The sequence below is a fragment of the Lepeophtheirus salmonis genome, chromosome 4, assembly GCF_016086655.4.
Source record: "Lepeophtheirus salmonis chromosome 4, UVic_Lsal_1.4, whole genome shotgun sequence".
NCBI classification, from domain to species: domain Eukaryota; kingdom Metazoa; phylum Arthropoda; class Copepoda; order Siphonostomatoida; family Caligidae; genus Lepeophtheirus; species Lepeophtheirus salmonis.
In genome coordinates, this window is record NC_052134.2 from 33,104,848 (window position 1) to 33,128,853 (window position 24,006).

At 31.3% G+C, this 24,006-nt stretch overlaps 2 protein-coding genes across 14 annotated transcripts; one reads left to right on the forward strand and one right to left on the reverse strand.

Annotated features, from left to right (window-relative positions):
* Window positions 1–469: 469 nt before the first annotated feature.
* Window positions 470–17,131, forward strand: dikar (CECR2 histone acetyl-lysine reader dikar). 2 transcript variants are annotated; one of them, XM_040709877.2, is made up of 5 exons: window positions 470–815; window positions 13,739–14,025; window positions 14,081–14,537; window positions 14,863–15,147; window positions 15,216–17,131. In XM_040709877.2, the coding sequence occupies exons 1-5, from the start codon at window positions 603–605 to the stop codon at window positions 16,434–16,436; spliced, it is 2,463 nt and encodes an 820-aa protein (XP_040565811.1). In that variant the 5' UTR covers window positions 470–602; the 3' UTR covers window positions 16,437–17,131. The 2 variants fall into 2 exon arrangements, with proteins under 2 accessions (XP_040565811.1, XP_040565812.1); XM_040709878.2 differs by lacking the exon at window positions 470–815 and adding an exon at window positions 13,571–13,635.
* LOC121115756 (prolyl 4-hydroxylase subunit alpha-1) lies at window positions 17,059–23,231 on the reverse strand. Of its 12 annotated transcripts, none has more exons than XM_071887848.1 (12): window positions 22,981–23,192; window positions 22,711–22,888; window positions 22,308–22,602; window positions 22,142–22,217; window positions 21,871–22,079; window positions 21,600–21,785; window positions 21,447–21,485; window positions 20,902–21,054; window positions 18,950–19,015; window positions 17,564–17,620; window positions 17,343–17,505; window positions 17,059–17,275 (listed from the first exon to the last, which is right to left on the reverse strand). In XM_071887848.1, exons 6-12 carry the CDS (start codon window positions 21,606–21,608, stop codon window positions 17,190–17,192), a joined length of 573 nt encoding a protein of 190 aa, XP_071743949.1. In that variant the 5' UTR covers window positions 21,609–21,785; window positions 21,871–22,079; window positions 22,142–22,217; window positions 22,308–22,602; window positions 22,711–22,888; window positions 22,981–23,192; the 3' UTR covers window positions 17,059–17,189. The 12 variants fall into 11 exon arrangements, 8 of the variants coding, with proteins under 8 accessions (XP_071743949.1, XP_071743948.1, XP_071743950.1 ...); XM_071887847.1 differs by having other exon boundaries at window positions 22,142–22,233; XM_071887849.1 differs by having other exon boundaries at window positions 22,142–22,233; window positions 22,290–22,602.
* Between the last annotated feature and the right edge of the window lie 775 nt (window positions 23,232–24,006).

The following is a 24,006-nucleotide window of genomic DNA, read 5'->3' on the forward strand; positions in this document are numbered from 1 at the left end:
TGAATTACAAATATATATTTCATAATATTAAAATCCTAGATAGTATTTTATTCGATACTCTACTATAAAATGGTATAGTAATATTTAATTATTAGCATAGTATATATTTGTATATGATGGCTATAATTTATTGATAGAAATTGTATTCCTGTCCTTTTGGAAACGGAGCATAGGAAGTATTAACGAAGTTATAACTTCGTTTATTTATCAAAAGAATAAATTATAAAATAGCCATGACGTATTAAGTGAGACGATCGAATCGATAGCTGACAACAAAATACATAGGGTATTTTTGTGTTAGCGAGGGAGAATAACTAAGAAAAAGAAGCTGGATGGGAAGAGTGATGAGTGAAGAGCTGTAGTACAAGTAGTTGTGGGATGAAAGAGAGAAGGAGGAGCCAAGCGTGCGTTTTCACCCTAAAGGGAAGGAGAGAGAGAGAGAGAGGAAGGAAAAATTAGAGAAAGAAATAAAGACACTGCTGCTGTCTGCTGCTGAGATAGAAAAAGAAGCAGCAGCCTACATAGGATCAAGAAGGAGGAGGAGGGAGCGGATTGGATTGGAGCGGATCCGGAGTAAAGATTCTACTACTTAATACACGAAAATGACGGATGATCTACAAACTTGGAGTGAAGTGCCGAGGATTGCACATTTTTGCTCCTTATTCAGAAAGGCTTTTGATCTCCTGGAGTTTGATATTCAAGACTTGGAAGAGGGACTTTTACTCCTTGAGGATGATGAACGACTTTTTCCACAATTGGTAGTTAAACTTCTTAAAGGATGCTCCAGGACCTTTACCAAAAACGTCAATCAGAATGTAAGTATCTGCTGTCATTAGTTTTTTTATAATGCAATATCCGATATCGTCTATCGATAGACGATATCCTTCCTACGGAATCAAGTTGCTCTTTCATCAGGAGCTCATTTCTTCTTTGTAGAATCCCTGTGGCACACATACAAATTCCTATCCTCTCCGATATCTCATATAAATCTCATCATAAATTGCATTATAATTGAAAGAGACACCATCATGAGGGCTCTAAGTAGATATTTTTACTACACCAAATGCACAACTTTTCAATAAATCTTGATTAAACTCTATCAAATGGCTTTATGAATAAAAAAAACTTAGCATCTGCATATAATACTACTTGATGTCAATGACTAACACTTATATTTGAATATAATCAAAGTAATATGTACTAAACATCCCTAAAAATCCTAGATTTGTACAGTTATTATTTTGTTGATCGATTAGGAACAAAAAAAAGTAGGCTGATTAGATAAAAATATGTTATTATTTCCATTGTAATAGTTAATTCTTATCTACTATATCGAAATAAGATTTTATAAGGATGTACTAATATATGTATTTTGAATACATTTTAGGGTCAGATGTATAATAATACTAGGCAATAAAGGAATATATTTTTGATAGGGAGCAAGTTTAAAGCCCCTTTTATTTGTTGCTCCCCTTTTGACATCAAATAGTTGAAAAAGAGTTTTTATTGATATAAAACTTGGATGTTTATCCCCCAAAATGGTCGATATCAACAATACTGAAGTCACGTGAAAACGCTCTGTAAAGTCTTTCAATTTATATTATCCTAAATATTCAATGATGTACACATTTTGGACTATGAAAATGTTATACACTCATGTTCCTATTATAATCATCCCTCTAATTTAAACGAGCAGCATCAAACCAAATTGATTTTAATATACTTTCCTCCCTGATAATATGTACTTCTAAATAAAATGTTTATTACTTGAGTCAAATCTGGATAAGAGCAACCCTTTGGTTCCGGCAAAAAATTGCTTTTATCCAAAGTGAAGAAACAAATTCCATTTTCTTTATTATTTAACAACATTGAAATAAGACCATTTCCTATTAATTTCGAAACATATTTATTTTTTTAAGTAATATATATTATTATTTTTTTAATTTCCTCAACGCTGGGATTAAATAAATCTTCTTTCAACATTATAATAAAATAGACAAATGAGATAATAAGAAATTATATCTGTGAATTTAAAATAATTGTCCATCTAAAAATTACATGCAAAATTATCACTTACCTGGATTTTTTACAATCAGTTGCTTTAATGCAAAAATTTTCTCATCCAGATTTGGCTGTATCTTAGTTTATTGTAGTTATATCATTTATATTTGAATAATTCTGAGTGTCTATTAATATATTTTGAGATATTTTTTATGGATATAATTTTTAGTATATGATACTCTAAAACGATATATATAATCTTTGTGACACAGTTGAGAGAGAACAATTATAGACTATAATCAAGAATGTTTAAAGGTGTAAAAATAAGTTTGAGATCAAGGGTATCTAAACCTTTCAGATAGCTAAAACCACTTGACAATTGAAAAATTGAAATGTGAAGAAATAAACTATAGTTAACTCATGATATTCCTTTTTAATTTATCAGTGAAAAAAAATGTATATTAGTAACAACATTTTGGTCTTCTTGAGCCGCAGTTTTATGGACGGAAAAGTGTGAAGAGTCAATACTAGTGTTGGAATAGAGTATTACTCGAATGATCAACACTCGAAATATTCGTATATAGATTAATATCACCTAAAATTCGAAATTATATCAATTGTTAGTGATGCTTCTGAGATGTTAAGGATACATAATGGCCAACTAAATTAATTATGCTATGTTGTGATTATATAGATACAACTTTTTAAATAATTTCCAATTATGCAAATACCTCAATATTTTATAACATTGTCTACATTACTGACTGCCTCATAGTGCATGAGCGTTGTTTACTTATATTGGTTTGTAAATACGGTGAAAGAGAGTGACGTTGTATTGCGATAAAATAATACAACTCCCTGAATGATAATTTCCAGCAATGTAAATTCGCTGAATTTTTTAGCTGGTCCGTTATTTTGGAATTGGTATGCTGAAGAATGAATTTTCCTTTCCTTAGCAGTCGTCTTTATTATTTAATTCCTGAGTTGTAAACATCCTTTCCTCAATAGATTCAATTATATTCAAAACCTGATTGAACATTCGTGTGTGCTCATAAAAGATGGATGACAACCCTGAGGATTTGTCGCGGAGTAATAATTTAAGTCCTTGTTAGACCCTGAGCTTATAATTGTGATCGACATCGGAGTAATTCTACCAAATGTCCTTGTTTATATCCTTTTCTCCTTCATCCCTTGTCACAACCGATTGTAGCTGATCTAATGAAACGTCATGAACATTATTTTTTCTCTCCTCCAAAACATCCTTCAAATTGTCAGGGTTACCATGTTGATTTTCGTTTTTTTAATATGCCCATTCTACAGTAAATTTTCACTACTAATAATTACCATTATCACATAGAGGGGCACCAGCACTTTAAGTAATCTATACTTATATTAGCACAGGCTACAGAAGGTTTTTTAGTTTGGTCATGCCCTATTGAGGTAGTCAAACTATTTTGCTTAACTTCGATCAATTTAATGAAAAAATAGTTTTTTTCTTTGCCTGATGTCTTTACTCAAACTTGACTTGTCACAATATTGAAATTACTCTAACTCGATAGTTATATTTAGTGATGTGAAAATGAGTGTAAATTAAAAAATTAAGTATATGGTTGGCATTTTTGATAAGCTTCATATCTGCTGAAAGAGATCACTATAAAAACTCTAGTACTCCTTACTCGCTAATGTGTTTGAATTTTAAAAATAGGAAGAAATGTTTAATAAGAGGACTGATATATTTTAGGTTACAAAGATCTATTTTTAAAAAAAATGTATGCTCAAGAGGATTTTAAAAATTTTCACATCCCTAGCTATAACTCGAATCCAACACTAGGCACGACTCTATATTCGAACTAGAATTGAAAAATCATTCTGATTTGAACTGTACATAACGCTCCAGAGATGAATGATCTCATCCAGATTTTTGAACCGATTTGTCACCATTTCATTGTACTTAATAGACGCTTATATTCATTTAGATATATGGATTACTGTTAGAGCGAATAAATTAATGTTTGTTGAATGAAATATTTTTCTCTCATTTATTGGGGGTTTATTTTTCCTTCACACATACATTGTTTGAATTTTAAAAATTCCTTTTTAATTAACTGAAATTTAATTAAAACCATATCGGGTAATCTATTGATACAATATAAGATCTACAACACATCTGTGTTCTTTTCACATTCGGTTGTATACCCTATGTGTGATTTAATCTATTTTTGTACACTTTTTTTTTTTTTAAACAATGTCATTCTATCAATGAGCTCGGAATGTTACTAATAGATTAAAAGTGGAGTATTGATCAGGAAAAATCTTTTTTTAAATTGAATTTGTAAAAAAACTGTACACATTTATACATAGGTATTTTCAGTATATATTACTTTGATTTAGTTCAAATATCACTGTTTATCATTGTCATCAAGTAGTATTCAATGCAGTAGTTAAGCCTTTTTTTATTCATAAAGTCATTTGAAGAAGTTTCATCTAGATTTACTGGAAATTTATCCATTTATGTATTCAAAATATCAACTTAAAGCCATAAGATGGCGTTTTCCTTCAATTATGATACAATTTATGACTTGAGTGAAAACACTCTATCTTCGATTACAAAAAAGTTATTGTATATTACCGTATACTAGCTATCATTGCTATTATGTCATACCAATTTTTTGAGATGAGTATAGAAATAAAATGACAGTTTTCATACCCCATAAAATTAATTATGAAGTCCCAAGGATACCCTGATTTAATCATTTCGGCGTCTATTTATAATGTTTTAATGTGAAATATTAATAATATATCTATTATTAAAAGTAAATGCAAGGATAACTATCTGAACCTGTAATTTTGTACAAATAAATTAATTGTTGAAATTTTTATTTATTGTACATGTAAATAGAATATAGCTTGGAAAATGAGGTATCTAGGCCTTAATAAGAATATAGACGCCTTATCTCTATTCTGATGTGAATCCATATCCAAAAATGATACAGAGGTAATTTTAGTAATTACTAATTCATGTATAAAAAAAATTCAATTTTCAAGCAAGGTAACCTTGAAGTTGAGGTAAGTTTTCTAATGCTAAATGATCAAGATTTGTGCATAAAATCTGACCAATTATTGGAAAAATGTAAAAATAAATAAACAGAAACCCCAATATGATGGCACTAAGTGGAATGAAGACTGAAAATATATACGCTCTAAAGACGCCTTGGTGCTTGGAGTATAAAAACTTGCATATGCTTAGCACATAATGTTGCCATGATATTAATATTTTCGTACCGGGTCTGGTACCATATTTGTATTTCGGTACTTTTTTTTTACTAGAAAAAAAAAATGTTTAGATCAATTTTCACATACATTCACAAAAGCATCTGCAGGAATTTTAATTTTTTTGGGTGGGAGCTAGTTCAGGAACTTGAAGACTTTTTTTTTTATAAAGAACAATTTTTTTTTTTGTCAATGGACAACGTACTCGAGAGATATAATTCTCTTCAACTCAATGTGTGTAGGTTTGCTTCTCTATCTGACCAATACATTAAGAAAAAAATATCTTTTTTTTGCTAGTTTTAAAAAGGACAATTTTGTTTGGAGGGAAATTTGAGGGGTTACGTTACTTGTAGGTAAATGTTTTTATGACGTAGTTGCGTTGTAATACAGGTTTTAATATCAATTAAGTATACTATACCGAACACCACTTTTGGTTCAATGTCTTTTAAAGAAACGAAGATTAGTTCATTCCATTCAAAAAGTTTGGGAATCTCTGTTTTGTAGATTGACAGAAGTCTACAAATATGTAATAAATAATTAATAGTTAGTATTATTTTTAATTTTGAGAAATTTCTGTATAATTAAAAAAAAAAAAATCAAATCAATATTGGTGCTGAATTAGACCCTCTAGAAGTGAAGACTTTTTTGACCGTGAAAGAATAATTAATCGTGTTTTAAATATATCTTACTTGAAACTAAGTAACACAATTCAATAACAAACAAATCTTTTAAATTCCATATTCAATTCTAGTAGAACTTGAAAAGTTGATCACGAATCTGTATTTTTTTTTATTTATCAAGTATGGTTTTAGAGTATTTTTACCCTTTTTATAATTAGTACAGTTTAAATTAATTCATTTGGCCTAAAATAGTTGGAAACCCGAATCCTCAAGTACTAATAGAATTAAATATGGAATGAAAAATAATTTTGAGAAAGTAAAAAGTGCTATTTATCTCCCAACCAACCACATGAGTAGAAATCATTTTTGACATTTACATTGCCTTATTTCTCTACTAGCAGTAGTACCCAGGATTGTCCGGAATTATTTGGCGTTAAAGAACATACAAATATTACTTTAATAATATAGAATATAACTCTTCAACAAATCATTGGTGTTAATTTCCGTTTTTCATTAGCACACTCACACTTAGGTACTCCTTCAATACTTAGACGTTCTCTCCCCGAGGATAAAAAATAGTAATAATAACAGCTTGAGATTTTTTTGATATATGATTTTATGAGCAAGAGAGTACTTTAGCTCGTTTCCAAACCTATTTTGAAGTCATGTTTATTTGTTAATATTATATAAAGTACTGCCCGCTTTTTTTCTTTTTATTATGAGTTGAACTAAATACCTGAAAGATTTAATACATTTTATGCAGCGCTCCCCTTACATTATACTCCCTTTTTTTCTTTATACTATATTAGTATATTGTTGTGATTGGAGTTGACATATTTGTAATGAAAAAAACTACGCTTAGAAATTAAAATGGAAAAACGGTTGTTGCGTATGCTCTTTCTTCTTTTTTGTTCATTATTTAATTGATCGTTATGGTGTGTTAACTTCTCCTTCTAAAGTAAACATTATTGCTATCTTTGGTATAAATTGTTTTAAAAATGGATAATAAATTAAACATTTATAAATTTAAATATAAAACAAAATTTTCCCCTGCACTATAGTATCTTAATTGCAGAAGGTTCTCCTCTTTATTGCTGTAATACATTTTCTCTCCCCCTACAAAAAAAGATCATATTACTTGCAGCTGATATTAACAAGGGTCTTAATTCAGTTGTAACATATGCCTCGCTCCTGCCTTCTCTTTGCGCTAATTCCCTCCCTCTACCAAATATCAACTCTAGGTAAATTATATACATCGTGGACCACTATATACAGTGCATCTTCTGACTGTTTTTCATAAATACATACATACATATATTTTGCTTCGTTAATATAGATGTATTGAATCCTCTCACAAATTAAAAAAAAAACATTTATAATATTATCAAGTATATTTTCTGGTGGTGGATTTATGATATTTTTATTTTATGTAAAAGTGTCTGGATCCCCTCCCATCCAATTTTTTTAATAATATATTATAATTGTGGAATGTGTAATGTGAAATGGATGTTCTATTACTACAGATTAATTTTTCGAGGTATAGTGATTGTAATTCGTAAATTCCCGATGTTTCACGCAACAGCTGACTTTTTAAGCTTTCGAATGACCTATTACAATTGCCTCCATCATTTCTGTAAACAAAAATGGAAGCAAAAAGAAATTAGATTGATGCTTTGATTTACGCCGGCCACAGCACACCTGAAATTGTCAAGATTGTTGGGATCGAGCACACTGTCTAATGGGTCAGAAAGCTCTGAAAGAGGGTGGAAGCCTTAAAATCAAGCCTAGTAGTGGAAGGCCAGCCAAACTGACTCCAAAAATGGCCAAGAAGGCGTTTGAGACCAAGCCCACCATGTTCATGACCAAATTTACCAAAAAGAAGTCAGTGGCTTCCTCCACCGTGTTCAGTAATCTATCAAGTCTGACTTAATTGAGACTCGAGAGGAATAAAAGTTTGATCATGTTGATTAGTGGTACATCCATTTCGCACATTTTTGTTATATATACACTAACAAGAACAAGTTTAAAAAAAAAAAGAATTTTACTTATTTTTCTAGCTACCTATGACTTTATCATCCAGTATACCGGGTTAAAATAAGCTATTAAAATGAAGAAAAATTAGGTTCAATATAGATATAAACATTTATTTGTAAAAATCAAAGTATTTTTGTTTAAATTTTAGCTTCATCAAAAAATCCTCCCTTTGCCACTATAACTGCTTTACAGACTTTTGGCATTCTTGCTGTTAGTTTTTCAAGATAGGCAGGTGTGTGATATCATTCCAAGCATTTTTTCAAAATGTTCCACAACTAATTTTTACTTTTTTTGCATTCCTCCCGGACTTTTCTGTCTAGGTCTTTCCACAATAGCTCTATTGTGTTCAAATCAGGAGATTGAGCTGGCCAATGCATAAAAGATAAGATATGAGAGGCTTTTTTCTTTTCCAAGAAGTTTTTGCAGAGCTTGGATGTATGTTTTGGTTCGTTTTCTTAGCAAGCATAACAAATTCACTTAAAGATGACAAAATTGACTGTCACATATAAGAATGAGAAATTGAGAGATTTTATTTAAAAGGGGCCTTATCGGGGTCAATATAAGTCTCTTAAATCAAATAATTGTTCTAAACTAAAGTTAAAATTCTTGAGTATCTTAACTTGGCCCACAAATTGGAATAAGAAACCTATAGCTTACTCAAATATAACTATCAATCAAATATTGGCCTTTATTAAGTTCAAAAATTAATTTGGATTTTCTCCTTTTCTTGATTTTTGCTCAAGATTGTTTTTATTTCGATGCACCTCATATTTCTGTCAATTATAGGTTTACCTCACTTACATAAAAATGTATACTGTATTTTTTTGTCAACGGTTGATATTTCTGCTCCCCCCTTTTTTTTCTTTTCGGAGAGAGGTTGCAAGATACAATAAGTGTAACAACGTGTTATATTCATATTTTTGGGATATATTTGGATACCTAGGAATTGTCGTTAGAGCAGGCGTTCTCAAACTATTTTAAGAGTTTTTTACTTTTATTTTTATACTGCTTTAGATATCTCGCAGACCCTTTAATATTAATTACAATATCTCTATATAAATATGCAAGTCCACACAAAAAAAATATTTTTGGTTCCTCGAAATACTAATAATTCCCAATAGTGTTGTTTCAGTTCTTATTAGTGATGTGCCGCGAGCTGAGTTTTGCTGAACAAAAAAAAAAAAATACTCAAGGAATTACAAGCTTTACGCGTTACTCACCCTAACACTTTTGCTAGCTAAAAAACTCGTCTGACAAAAAAAAATCATATTTTTTAAAGAATGATTGAAACTTGTTAATTAAAATTTTTTTTCGTAATTAATTTTCCATGATTCAGTTAAAAATAACTACTATTTCAACAAAGAAGATAATGATAGTTACTAAGATAATACTCGAGTACTGAAATGCTGCAAATGCTAGAGGAATGGGGTTTATGTTAAAGCTTAAATCTCAGGGGATATGCCAAACGAATTAGTAGTTAGTCGATTGAAAATAAAATTTGACCATAGAAATTCAGGTTTAATAATGACCCCTCCCTCATGCATTTAGATTTATATTCATTTATCTATATTAATGCAGCCAAGTTTGTCGTATGTCTATTGGTCTGAGGATAACTTTTTGAGTGTGTACTTAATAAACTAAGTAATTCCAGGCAATATCGATTAATCCTGCTAGTCTAAAAAAATCAAACTAAGAAAAACATAGAATCCCCTGTTTTGACGAGCTCCAAGGTTTTGACGGGTTCCGAGTATCACTCGGCTTTTTATGCCTACGAGCCGAGTCTTTTGTGTCGCTTTTTATTCACTTATTAAAACTCGAGTAGCAATTTACGAGTTCTGCTCGTGGTACATCATTACTTCTTATTAATTTGGTTGAGTCCAGTTCAGTCTTAGGATCGGGCCTTAAGACTGTCGAGACTATAACTGTTTAAAAAAAGAAGAAATAAAATTGAGTCATGTCATCAAGGATCGAACTTTATAAGTTTTAAGATTGATATGCAGGACTAAACTTGACCGGACCGAGATTGAACTGGACTGATTGCAGTCTTCTGTCCTAAATAAGGATCGATACAACACTACTTCCCCATGGCCCGGAAAAAGATTCAACGAATCCCAGTATGATAACTATTTCTCTAGAGCCTGCATTTGACTCTGATATTGGGTGGATTTAAGAGCAATTTGCGGCAAATTCTGTAGGATCTATTTCAATAATTTATTAATAGAAATGGAAGATAATTTTGATTAGTGACCAAAATTAAATTTAATACAAATTAATTTTTGATGATAAAGTATTATTCTTCGTTTCTTGCTTTTATGTTGACGATTTATATTTACAAATACATACTATGTAATCTGCATTTTCCTCAGAGAACGCAGATGATGGGTTTAAGGTTATTTTACTCTATTTTAGAATTTATATGTATAGAGGAGACTGTCGACAGTTGAGGCATCTTTTCTTCAATTACTCGAATATGATATGGTTTTGACCTACCAATTTTACATCTTTGTACTAAAAGATAAATCAATTAAAAAACACATACAATAATGACCTTTTCGTAATTTGCATTCGAGTGTGAAATGTCTAATGTGACTATACTCAAAAACACCTTTTCTACAATATCTCTGGATAAGTTATGAAAGATCTACTTTTTATTTATCATAAAAATGGACATCATTAATTAATTTTGACATCTTCAGTCGTTGTAGTTGATTTTATGACTATCGTCTTAATCAAAACATAACACTCTGGTGTTATATTCAAATAAACTCTCCTAACTTATTTTTTAATACCATCGCCAAAGAACATAATATATGACCCGTCAAAACAAAACCAATGCCAGGGACGTCGCAGGGGGTGGGCTAGAGGGGTTATCTATCCCCCAGATTAAGGATTTTTGGTTTTTTACTAAAAAAAATTAAATATTTGCAATATAATTTAATTTTTCAAATTTTTTGTGATTAGCTATGGATTTTTGAAATTTCTCTCAAAAAAATTTAACTTTTGAATTTTTTTTGAACAGCTGTGGATTTTTGAAATTTCTTTTCAAAAAAATAAAATCTTATGTGAATAGCTTTGGATTTTTTTTCCCAAAAAGTTTAATTTTTTGAGAATAGCTATGGATTTTTGAAATTTTTTTGTGAATAATTGTGGGTTTTTGAATTTTTCATCTAAAAAATTGAATATTTGAATTTTTTTTTTTTTTAAGATATTTTTTGTATCAAAAAATTCCCCCCTAAAAAAATCCTGCGGACGCCCTTGATTGTAGAATAATTTTGCGAGTTTTGTATTTTTCACTGAATTATCGTTCATTTCCATCAACTTATTATTTGTATGAACCCCAAAGGGTTCATACAAATTACGCATAAAGTAGCCCAAATTATTTTAGTCACATTTGTGAGGCACCCTAAGGACTTATCAGAATAATGAATTAATAGAAATGCAAGAACATTCGACTCAGAATAGAAATGTAAGGCTTTTTGAGTAAATTATCCCAGCTTGATTTTGTATTAACGGGGGCACATGTAGTTTGTGCATACTCTCCTCCGTCTCCCCTACTAGAAACCTTTAGTTACAATTATACATATTAATAATAATAATATGTGCATATGCTTAGTTATTTCTCTTTATAATCAATGATGATGCTGAGTGCTGAGTACTGCTATATGATATTATTGTGTACAGATGGAGATAAACTAAGCTTAGAAGCACCTCTTTGTGTGTGTGATACCATGTTATTTGAACTCTTCGATAATTCTGTATGTTTCTAGCTCTATGTTCGTACGTTCATACATATGTATGTATTTCACATTTCCTATGTGATATTGATAATAAATATTGTGTAGGGGGGAGGAGGGAAGCGTTCCGTTTGTTAATCTTATTTATTGTAAGTATGTACATTAGGCCGGTTTGCTTTTCAACTTTTTTCGAATATCGGTTACGGCTAGGTCGGAAAAGCTGTGATATGGTAAGAAAATTACCTATTCAAGATTTCGTTGCCCTATGAGGTCATCTTTGGGTTGCACATCTCGATCAAATTATGAAAAAAGGCAAATACTCATTACTTCGTTAATATAATTACTTAGCAGACATTTTTAGTTATTTTGCATATAATAATTTTTATAGACATTTTGTTGAAACATAAAAAGTGTATCAAATGTGTTTTTCTATAATTGTCCTATAGAACAAAAAGAATCATAAAAGTTATGGAAGTTTTATGATCCGCGTCCCTTTTTTTACATTTTTAGAAAGGAAAGATCAAAATTTTCTTATGTTATTATCCCTTATTGATCCATAGAGTAGGTAAAAAAAGTTATTAATCTTTTTTATAGGTTAGTATAATGTCTATCATAATTAATTAATGCAAAATGATGATAATGTTGCGTTTTAATCTTTATTGAGTAAATAAATAACTTTTGTCTCCTTAAGAAAATTTGAACTAGATGTGCTACCTAAAGATGAACTCGCAGGACAATGAAATTTTGCATAGGTCTTTTTCTTAGCACATAACTCCTCATTCAAAATTTGAAAAGAGCCACAAGTTATTTATCTATAGATAAAGATTAAAACAATGCTTTATTCATTATTTTGCATCTGTTTAGAATGATAGACATTATACTAACCTATAAAAAAAAGAATGATCGTTTTTTTCTAAAGCTACCCTATGGAGTAAAAAGAAAGAATAACATAAGAAAATCTTAATCCTTCCTTCCTGAAGATGAAAAAAAATGATGCGCACTATCCGGGGATTATCCTAACCTTTTTCTCGTTGTAAAACTCGGTTAAATCAGGGGTTGGGAACCTTTTTTGGCTGCTTGAAGCATGAAAGCCACATATTTTAAAATGTAATTCCGTGAGAGCCATACTAACATACTGTTTAACATTAAATGCAAGTAAATCTGTGCATTTTATGTAAGACCAACACTTTCAAAGTACAAAAAGTCTCTGAATTCTTATTAATAAAGTTAATAATGCATGTGACATTCACTGTTTGTTCACGCAATAGGAAATCAGAACTAAACCCAGTGGCGTCTGCAATATTATAAAAATATATATATATTGGCTTGGCTTATAAAAAAAATCCCCTCATTTCGCGTGTTGTTTTTTTTGTTCTGACAAATAACTTTTATGATAAAAACGAAAAACTCAAATTCAATGATTTGGGTGGGTCAGCTTCCCTTATAACATTGTGTCACTTTGAAGATAGAAGCTATTAGTAGGGGTTGCTATATTATTTTTAACAGTATTTTTTTGATTGAGGATTTGTCTGCGAGCTAGATGCAGTCATGAAAATAACCACATCTGGCTTGCGAGCCATGGGTTCCACATCTCTGGATTAAATAAATGTCTATCAAAATTATTTATGTCTTCTGAGTATCTATATTTACTAATTGAAGAGTTTTTGTCTTTCTTAATAATTTGATCGAGATGTGCGACTTAAAGATGACCATGTAGTAGGACAATGAAATTTTGGATAGGTCATTTTCATACCTTATCACAGCTTTTCCGCTCTAGCTGATATGGAATTTAGAAAGAAATTGAAAAACAAACCGGCCTAATATACATGCATACATATGTCGTGTACATATGCATGTATATATATATATGCAGTATTTAATGTGGATTTATACTTATTTTTTCTTTCTTATTTTGATGACGCGGAATTAGCTAGTGGATTTATTTATTTTATATGTATATACTCTACGATAACTATGTATGTTACTAAATATTAAAAATACTAATTCTTTTTTTCCTTTTTATTTTTCTACATACTTTCTTATTATATACCCTACTACTACTACTACTCCATAATTCAGAATTACAATAAATATCTACGTCGCTTATTTATATCGAAAGCCGAAGAAGCAGAGGAAGATGAAGTAGACTACGATTTTGAGTGTGAGGAATTTATTGAGAGAAGTGTTAATTTTGAGAATTGCTCACTAAGAAATCGCGTTACGATTCTACATCAGCTCTGTGAATTCCGACTGGATGGAGAGGATGTGAGTGATAAAGTCAAGAATCTAGAAGCTTCAAGTCTACGGGTCGAGCCCCTTGGAAAGGATTCTGAAGGATTCACATATTGGTATTTCTACGGGACAAGGTAATATATATATATATATTATAAATAGCTGTCAATTGATTTTCTCTATTTACAGACTCTACAAAGAGGCAAGCACAACTACTGCTCCATCTTCTCTGAGTTTGAAGTCTCCATCATCCTCTGAGGATAAGAAAAGACGCAAGGAGAAGGATAAGAAGAAACGCAAAAAGAAAGAGAAAAAGAAGAAAAAAAAGAAGAATTCGCATTCCTCTTCAGATGATGACAACTATGCTGACAGCACGCCGTCCCCTCCTACATGGTCTGTGGCTTGTCTCACTCTACAAGATTGGATTGATCTCACAAATAAAATGAGACATTCCAAAAAGAAACACGATAAGGATTTGTATATCACATTATCGGATAATTTCTTACCTGAAATAATTAAAATGTTTGCGGATAAGGAGCGTGAGGAACGTAGAAGGCTCCAGCTACTTGCTCCTAAAAGGATGAGTAGTCGTATCGAAAGGAAGCGTGCGGAGCAGGAGGAAAAGGATCGGGTTCTGGCTGAAAAGGTATGTTTAATAAATTAACCCAGTAAAGACGATACTTGGTATTTAGAATAGTGAAAACCATTCCAAGGCATAATTTATCTATATAAGAAGTAAATGAGGGGGAGTTATGTAGGAAAAAAGTCATATAAAAAAAGCCCCTGGGACTCCTCAGCTAATTGAAATATATGATTTTGTAATCATAATTCATATTTTGTGTCTGGAAAGTCATTTTCAAAAATCAAAGTTACTAAAATATTGTGGTATACAGTTTTAAAGAAATGTAATGCGTTAATTTAAGTTCGCAATTATATGTGTCTACGATTGTAAAAATACTGCCTTGTTTTAGTACGAAGATGATCAGCAATTAGACGAAGACTATGATGAAAAAATCCTTGAGGATTGCGGGAAACGACGAAGTCGTAGGTTAAATGAAGATAATGCTGTTGAACGAAATAGATCTGAAAGGATGCGTCAAAGAGAGCAAATGAAAGAGTTACGAGAAAAGAAAATTGCTGAAAAAGAAGTCGCAAAAACATTTCCGAGAGAGGTTGAAACTCAGAAAATGAATCTAGAAATAAAGAAAGATGAACCTTTATCTCCTCAAATCGAAGGCGAAGATGATCTCAGTGATGTGAGTAACAGGAGTAAATTATGCCTTATGAATCTTCTCATATCATTATTTCCTCTTTAATTTTGTAGGTCTCCTTACAATCATCTCCTATTATTAAGAAAACTCAAAAAACTTCTTCCAAGAGGAATAATATTTTCGATGACAATGTTAAACACAAAAAGATAAAGGTGGAAGAAGAGGAAGTTATAAAGGACGAAGAGAAGCTGGATGTGAAAAACTCCAATGACACTACCACTTCACCTAAAAAGCTTTCGAGAAAATCAAGTCCTGTAAAGAAGAGAGAATCTCTCAAAAGGAAGAAGCGCCTACCTAAATCTTCAGTAAGACCATCAAAGAGACACAAGTGGAAGTCCGACTCGTCCTCTAATGAGGATAATGACAATGATGACGATCATGACTATAAAGAGGAAGATGAACTCGAGGACGACATGATTTCTGCCTCAAGTGAAGAGCCTCATCATTCAGAATCTAGTGCGGGTGAAGAACAACAAATTAAAGAGGTGATCAAACAAGAAGAAGAAAATGAAGCCGCAGATGAAACTTCTGAGAGCCCAAAGGTATCCAAGACAAGTTCATTTGCAAATGCCCTTTTAAAAGTGGGTACAAAGTCCACACGGGATTCTAATTTAGATAAGACTATTCGAAAATCCCCGGGACGACTCCTTCAAACTGCTGGCCTTCAAAAGAGTGGAACTCTCTCTTCTTCCTCTTCTAAAGTGTTAAATGGGGATCGTCTTAATGGTGGGATCGGTATTAATGTGGTTAAGAACCATGATAACAATGGCGAGGAGGATCTGGATGAAGATGAGGAACCAAAAATTTCTTTCAGTTTGTATGGCGGTCATTTACCTGTTGATATCGGTGGTTTTTCAAAGTCTCCTAGTGGAGACTCTTCCCCTGCCGAAAATCGTCTTTCCGGTCTCTCATCCTCATCCAGTGGGATTTCTCTTAAGAAAAAGGATGAGCCTGAAAGCCCTGTTCGTAAAGTCTTCTCCAATTGGGGTGGTGAATTTTTCAAGAAAAATCTAGACTATAGAGCCAACACCAATAAAATACTCGAGAAAATGAACCTCACAACGGGGAGTGGGGGTGGTGTTGGTCCCAGTGGTCCTGGGAGTGGACCTCCACCTGGGAGTGGAGGGTCATCCGTGAACTCTTCTTCAAATCCTTCTCGTAAGGACTTCCTATCACCTTTCAAAAAAACTATAAATAATCAAACCAGTAATAATACTCCACCAGGTTCTGAGGAGAAGAAGCCACCTTCCATTAAGCCCTTGGGCTTTTCATGATGAAACCATTATCAATAATAACAATAATTTGTAACAACAAAAATAATTCTACATTTCTACATTTTTGATAATATGTGATACTCTACTTACTACTACAAATTACTACTTCTATTGGTTCTGATTAAGTCCATCAGGTTTTTTGATGTAATATGTTGACTTTCCTTTCCCAATTAAGGCTCATGATGAATAATCTCAAAGACACAATCATTTATGGTATACTTACATACATATGTTGTATGCATATGTATGTAGGAGAAGTCAAGTTCTTTATTTTTGTTGAGTCATAATGTTATTTACAACCCTTTTTCCATTTTTTTTTTTTTTTTTTTTTTTTTTTGATTTTATGCCTTTAAAATTCATTATTTAAAATAATTATATTATTATTATTCTGCCTGAAAATTTATCTATGCCACATAAAATTACTTCATGAAGGAAGATAGATGGATTACATTCTGATGGAGAGAAAAATTACTTTTTATTACTTATTATAATAATTTATATTTATATAATTTGTATTAATCAGTATGTTTATCAACTCTATCTCTATGAATTGAGTTGTGTGTTTTTCGTACAAAGTGAATAAGTTTTTTTGTAATATGATTATAGAGAAAAGTCTGACACATTTTTTTAAATTTGTAAGTCATGTCAATTTTATTGCAACACAAAAGGATATAAAAGTACAAACAAAACCGCAATTTACACATCGTATAATATATTATATGGAATGTTTTTTTTATCGATAAATGAAGAAATTTAAAGTAAGTGCAGTCTTTGAGGCTTGGTTGTGTGACAAGGTCTTTTGAAAATTTGTGCAAAGGAACGAATCCACTTATTGGAGACTGGAAACAAAGGGATATCATTTATTTGAATGGACATGAGTTACAACGCGTATAACAAAATTCCTACCCCATTTAATACCATACATTGTTGGACACGCTCCGTGTATCGTGAGTGTGTCCTCTTTACCATCAGAGTAAAGGTTAAACCAGAATACGGAGGATCCCTTTTTAGGATATACCAATTTGTTTATTTTGGTGAAGGCCGTTCCTCCACCATCCACATCACTCAACTAAGAAAATAAATATCAACATCTTAAAGTTCATATTGTATATATTGAGTTGCATTACATAAAGCATCAATGTGGCTATTCTGTTACCGATGTAATCCTTTTTGGAGTTGATGAACTAAAGGGAAAGAATACAAACTATGTAAGTCCGTATACTCTTTACAGGATTCTCTAGACAAATTTACACGTTATTAAAGCAATTTTCTTCATGTCTTGAGAAACATATTTGATATTGGATTTGACAATAATTTGATTTTAAAATGATTTCATAATATATCAAGGATCACATTTATTCTATGTGCCCCTCTAGCCTTTATTGTTTGTTCAAGGTGACTACGGAATGGCTGATTGGCTTTTACTAATTTATAAGCTGGGAGATATGCCTTGTAACTTCATAATAGGGCTTAGGACTTTGATGCCCTCATTTACAGGCCGAATCTAAATTATTTGAATCTGGGCAATTTTGGAGCAATGTTTGTAAGTCACAAAAGGAAGGAAACTTTACTTAAGACACTTAAAAAGGATCTCTTTGTTTATATATGAATTGGAGATTTTATTAGTATGTATATGCAGTCTCGGCAAGCACTTTGCCATAAAAAGGGTGTCTTACTATATCGACAGTGGTACAATTCGATTCTACTCCATTTTGATTAAACAAAGTGTTTCTGCGAAACTTTTAAATTTATAGTTAAAGCTCAAAGCTAACGAAGTACGTTTTATTTACTTATTATCAGTGATGGGCAAGCTAACTTATCTTTTTAAATAGTTAAGCTAAAGTTAATTATCACTTTATTTTTTAATAACTATTTGAGTTAAAGTTAATTTCGATTTCTATAAAAATTAACTAGTTAAGTTTAAGTTAATTAACTTAAAAGAGTAATTTAAATTAAATAACTTAGCCTACCTTGGTTAAGTTAATGGTAATTTTGATATTAAAAAATAAATATTTAAGTTAAAGTGAATTGAGAGATTTATCAAGACTACATAATAAAGATTATTCTGTTGGTCTGGTTGGGATTTTTTCCACTTCCAATTGAATGATCAAGAAAAAAATACAGATAATTGATAACTACGGGAGGAGGCTAATGCGGAATTAAACACGTTGAACGACGTCTCTGTGGATTTTCACTTAAACTTTAACTTGATCAAGTAAAGTTAAGATAATGCAGTTTAAAATATTAACTAGTTAAGTTAAAAGTTAATTTTGATGCAAAAAAAATTTAACTAGTTTAGTTATAATTAAAATAACGCTATTTAAATAATTAACTAGTTAACCTAAAAATTAATTAACCTAACTATTTAACTTATTTAAGGTAAGTTAATTTACGTTAACTTGCCCAACTCTGCTTCTTATACATATTTATTTATAAACATGTAAATATAGTGTAAATCTATCTCGAAAACCCTGTACATACATAACTACATCATAAATCTAATTATTTCTTACATTTTCCTGCGTTTTCAATGTATCCATATGAGGAAGAAATACTCCGCCTGGAGAATATAATCCAATCTGTAATAGGAATCTATATCAATGACTTAATTCACTCTTGAGTGTACAATTTAAAAACATGTAAATTGATATATTGAATTTTTTGAGATTATGAAATGTTTATACATATAATTATAAATAAATATCATGTGTACGATTTGCAGTCCGAAAATGACAAGGCTGAACAATGAAATTATTAAGGAAGATGTCTAATTTGATGCCAATTCCTGTGTGAAAATATCTAAAGATTTATATAATTATCTCTGTACGATATTGGTGTTAATATTTTTGTAAAGTATGAAAATATTCTCAGGCTTTTGACGAGTTCCGAGAAAAAAGTAGGGTCTGTTAGTCTTACAATATCTTGAGAGGCATACTTCATTACTGAAGAAGCATACCTTATAACATAAAAATTCAACTCTTGATCTTTAAACAAGGGTAACTTATAATTTTTCCAAATTTAAAGTAAATTGGGTTCGAATATTTATGCATATTTCACTTGGTAACATTCTTAAGTACTTGAAAGAATATGACTTAGTTCACACACTAAATAAAATTTAGGGGAAGAAAAAGTATTGCACTATACAAGAGTTGAGGAGAGGGAGAGTTCAGCACCTAACATCCACCTTCGTAAGACTAGTGAAGACTAACCTGTGCATGCGCCGGTGGTGTGACAAATTCATTAATTAGCAAATACCAATCAATTCAAAAGCTCGGTCTAATATAGTCGGTAGAGACATGGAAACAAGCTATTCATATGCAATTAAGAAGTTTCAGGTTATAACCTTCAAGGCAAAAGTATTATTTTCTTGGATTAGTTAAGTGATTCAAGTGGTTTTTCTTCCGAGTGCCCATCAGTATAATTTATACTAGATGGTCTCAAACATGACTGGCAAGTATAATTAATGCATAATGTCTGAGATCTCAGTCTGGACCGAAATATCGCTCCAAATCAGTATTGAAAAAATCATTAAATCCGTACAGTGCAAAAAATTTATATGGCTCTTCTGGAGACTTATGATCCCAGACCCGTCATTAGCTTCGAAAAATGTGAGCACTGCTATGACTTCATTAGTAAGGAAATATGGGTCCCACGGAGTCCGGATCTTAATCTTATCGATTATTTTGTCTGAGGCTAAGTTGAATCTAAAACAAATCGAACATATTATGCCATCAAGGACTCTCTGATTGCCTCTATCAAGGATACAATGACTAACATACCAAGGAACGAACTCGTCAACGCCTGCTCCAGCATCCATCCCAAATCAAGGCCATGATTGATTTTGGAGGCAAATATATCACATTAGCTCTTTTTCAACATTTATATGTACAATTCAAGCCATTTTTCTAGTAAATCCACTGAAAAATATCTTAACACCCTAAAATGCTATAATATTACATTATTAGGCAAATAATCGACTTAATTAACATTTAGTCATGCAACCTCACATTTCTTATTTATTAAGTATTCTAAAAAAAATAAAGAATTAATCTGAAAAAAATCAATTATAATTTATGTTTTGACGGCGATTTTTTTGGTATAATATAAACCAATTGTAAAAAAATATGCATATTATGAAAGCGAAAAATGAGGGGATATACTTTTAAAAAAAATAGCAAAGTAGAAAAACTAGGTGCAAATTAGAATAAAGAAAAAAATATCCCATCAAAAATGTAACAAGATAATTTATAAGGAATTACTCAATAAAAATGTAGTTCAATGAATTGGTGATAAAATTAATCTATCTTTGAATATTTCAAGAGTTCAGTCGAGTTTTGAAATAATATTTCGATCGAATTTGATTGATTTTCAGATAATTGTCGTCTTTAGTAAAATCGAGTTTTATTTTGATTCCAATAATAATCGCATCAAACACTAAAATGAATAATACATAATATGTACATACCTGATAAGGTTCAGATTCGATCATGTATTGATCACTAAATGTGTTCGATATGCTAAGTTGCGAGACGGTGTCGAAATATTTTGATATTTTATTCAGATTTGGATAATCTTTATTATATAACCAGGCATTGGATTGCGTTCTAACGAAACTTGTCTATTTTATTGAAATGATAACGAATTTTGAATTAATATTATGATTAAAAACCGGTTTAAGGAAAGAGTCACTTGTTCTATTCCCACTCTTAATTGGGCCCCTGCGCTTGATATAATTTGTAAATATATATCTGAGGAAGACATTTAAAAATAGAAAAGGCCCATTTTAAAAATATACTGAAATATTAAAATTATATATGTACATACGTTTTAAAAAAGGATAAAGAAAGCTTGGCCTTTTATAAAAAAGTAATTCGAAAAATTAAAAAGAATCTTCTTCCTATTTCGTTTTTTACATGTCCCAAGTAGACACGATTTTTATTACTATTTATCTTTGTCCCAAGCTCCGCTCACGCTAAAACCGGCCCTGATTATAATATGTTTAAAACTTACTTTGGCCCCTTGCGTTGCTTCAATTTTTGATCTACGTATCTGTGATTTTTATAAGCATAGATAATCAGTGAATTATACAATATGTCAATAATTAATCTAATGATTAATGAATATATAATTGCTGTTATCTAAATACAGCAATCCTGCCCTTACTTTGTTCATGCTCAACTCCTTAATCTTATCAATCCAAGAGAAGGGAATAACATCGTGAATTTGAACTAATGTTGGACTCTCATTGAGAACCTCAATTTTGGCTGGTTGTAACAGTAAAAATGGGCTGGAAAAGTTCCTAACGTAGCATCGTTGCGAACGAGAAACGGATGTTTGTTTGATCCACTTCTAAAAAAAAAATGGATTAATTAAGCAATAACGTACGATATTTGAAATTATTTTGACTTTCTACTATGGAGCCTTAGTTACTTACTGGCTCTTCACCACGGCATATCGAAAAAAATCTCTGGACGAAAGAAAACTATGATTTGCAAAGTTATTAAAGTGTTCTTTTTCCAATTTCTTCATTTCTTTGGAAGTCATGTTCCTATTTCCATTAAACTTTTGAACAAAAAATTCCTCATTTGGATTTATAAGCTCCTCATCTTGACCTTCCCATTGTTCTTGAAAGCTTTCATCATGCTATTAGAGTACGCTATTTTGAGTAAATCTTTTGAAATCAATCAAAACTGTAAAAGCCTTACCTCGTCCTGAATCTCGAACAGAAGAGTCCTAATTTCCTCAATGAATGCATCTTTCGAATCATTTTCGACGCTTAGTCTACAATTACGGGAATCTTTATAAAATAGATATGATCATGTGTAGTCAATTGTAAAAAAAAAAAAAAATCACTTAGTAATTGAGAATGACCTTAAAGTACTTTCCATCCATGTTATTGCCAAAGCATACTCAACGCCATGATCACTATTTGTTCTATCTACTCCGTAATACAAGATTTTAACAATTTCATAGAGTTCTTCAGCTGAAAGCCTTGCATTTGTCTGCCGAGCTCCGAGTCTGCCCATTGCCATATCATAGGGATCTAGTTCATAAACCCATTGAATCCTTATCAATGCAAACGCAACTCCAACCAAATTTTCTCGTGATATATCCTTGATTTGGGGGAATCGAGGAAACCCTTTGTTACTTGAGGAAGACCAGGCTCCTTGAATAGATAAAAACAAAATAATTATCATATCACAGAATACATGGGCATTTTTATTTGGATAAAGAATGAATAATGGGCAGTTAAACAATTTAGAGAGGAACCCACTTTTTTGATCTCATTCAGCTCTTTTGAAATACTGGGTAAAAGTATCAAAATTCGATAAAAGAGGGAAAATACATGGAGTGGATTAGCAACTAATCCCTCCATTCCAAAAGCTTCTTCTTCGTTTTTCTCTTGACTCTGAGTTCCAATCAAGCTCTCGAGTGTATTCTTGTTTAAATACCTACATATATTAATGGTTCATCAATGATGAAATAATGATAGAAAATAAAGAAGATCAAATTCACATAAAAAAAGCAACACTGAAACACACACTTATTCAATAAGTTAAGATAGATGGGATTGTCCTGCGATATATCATAGAGGGATTGGAGAAACACTTTTTCCTCTTTCATAATTCTGGAAATGGCAATTGGATTTGCAAAGAGATCCAATGCGTGTACCCTTAATTGTATCAATATAAATATAAATATGAAAATTATCCAATTCTTCATTTTGATAGATGGTTAGAAAATAACTAACTGTATGATGTATAGTTATGTATAGAAAGACGACATCAAAAATACAACAGGTGGATTCAAGTGCTATGAAAGTTGAACATGATATAAATGTGGCTTCAGTCCCTGATTCATTTGTTTATTTTGAGACTAAGAATGTGTAATTGTGCAAACTGTTATATTCGTCATCTTTTTACATTTTGTAATTGAGTGTGGAAAGGGTAATATTTACAAATACTACTCCATGAGCCACTGTATCCGTCCACATTGGGGACACAAAAGCAAGTAAAAATTAAGTCTGGATTACATTTTTATTCTTCAACAAATTATCATCAATTTCTATCAAGGAATTAATCCCATGAGGACACTGCAAATTGCAATTAAAGTAGCAAAAGTTTATCGTCATACTAAAAGAATTAGAAACTGATAGATTCTACATGAAAGAGCCTATCCGGATCAAACTATGTATCAAAAGCAAGCCTATGAAAATTTTAAGCTATAGTTCACATTCTTGGGTATTTCAACTTATCCCAGAAAATTTGAAAAAGAATACACATGGGCAGTGATGAAAATCCAATGTAGAATAGGCATGTTAAAAAAAAAAAACGGAAATTAAACATTGTAGCCCTGACTATTGCAAGAATATTTTGGAGGAGAGAAAGAATAATGCTCATGACGTTTCATTAAATCAGCTGTGAAAAAGGGAGTAAGGCGAAAAGGATATAAGCAAGGAAATTTACGAGAATTACTCTGATGTCGATCCCCAATTCTACTCGTAGTCCAACAAGGACTTACAATTGTAACTCCGGAGCAAATCCTCAGAGTTATGCTCCATCTTTTATGG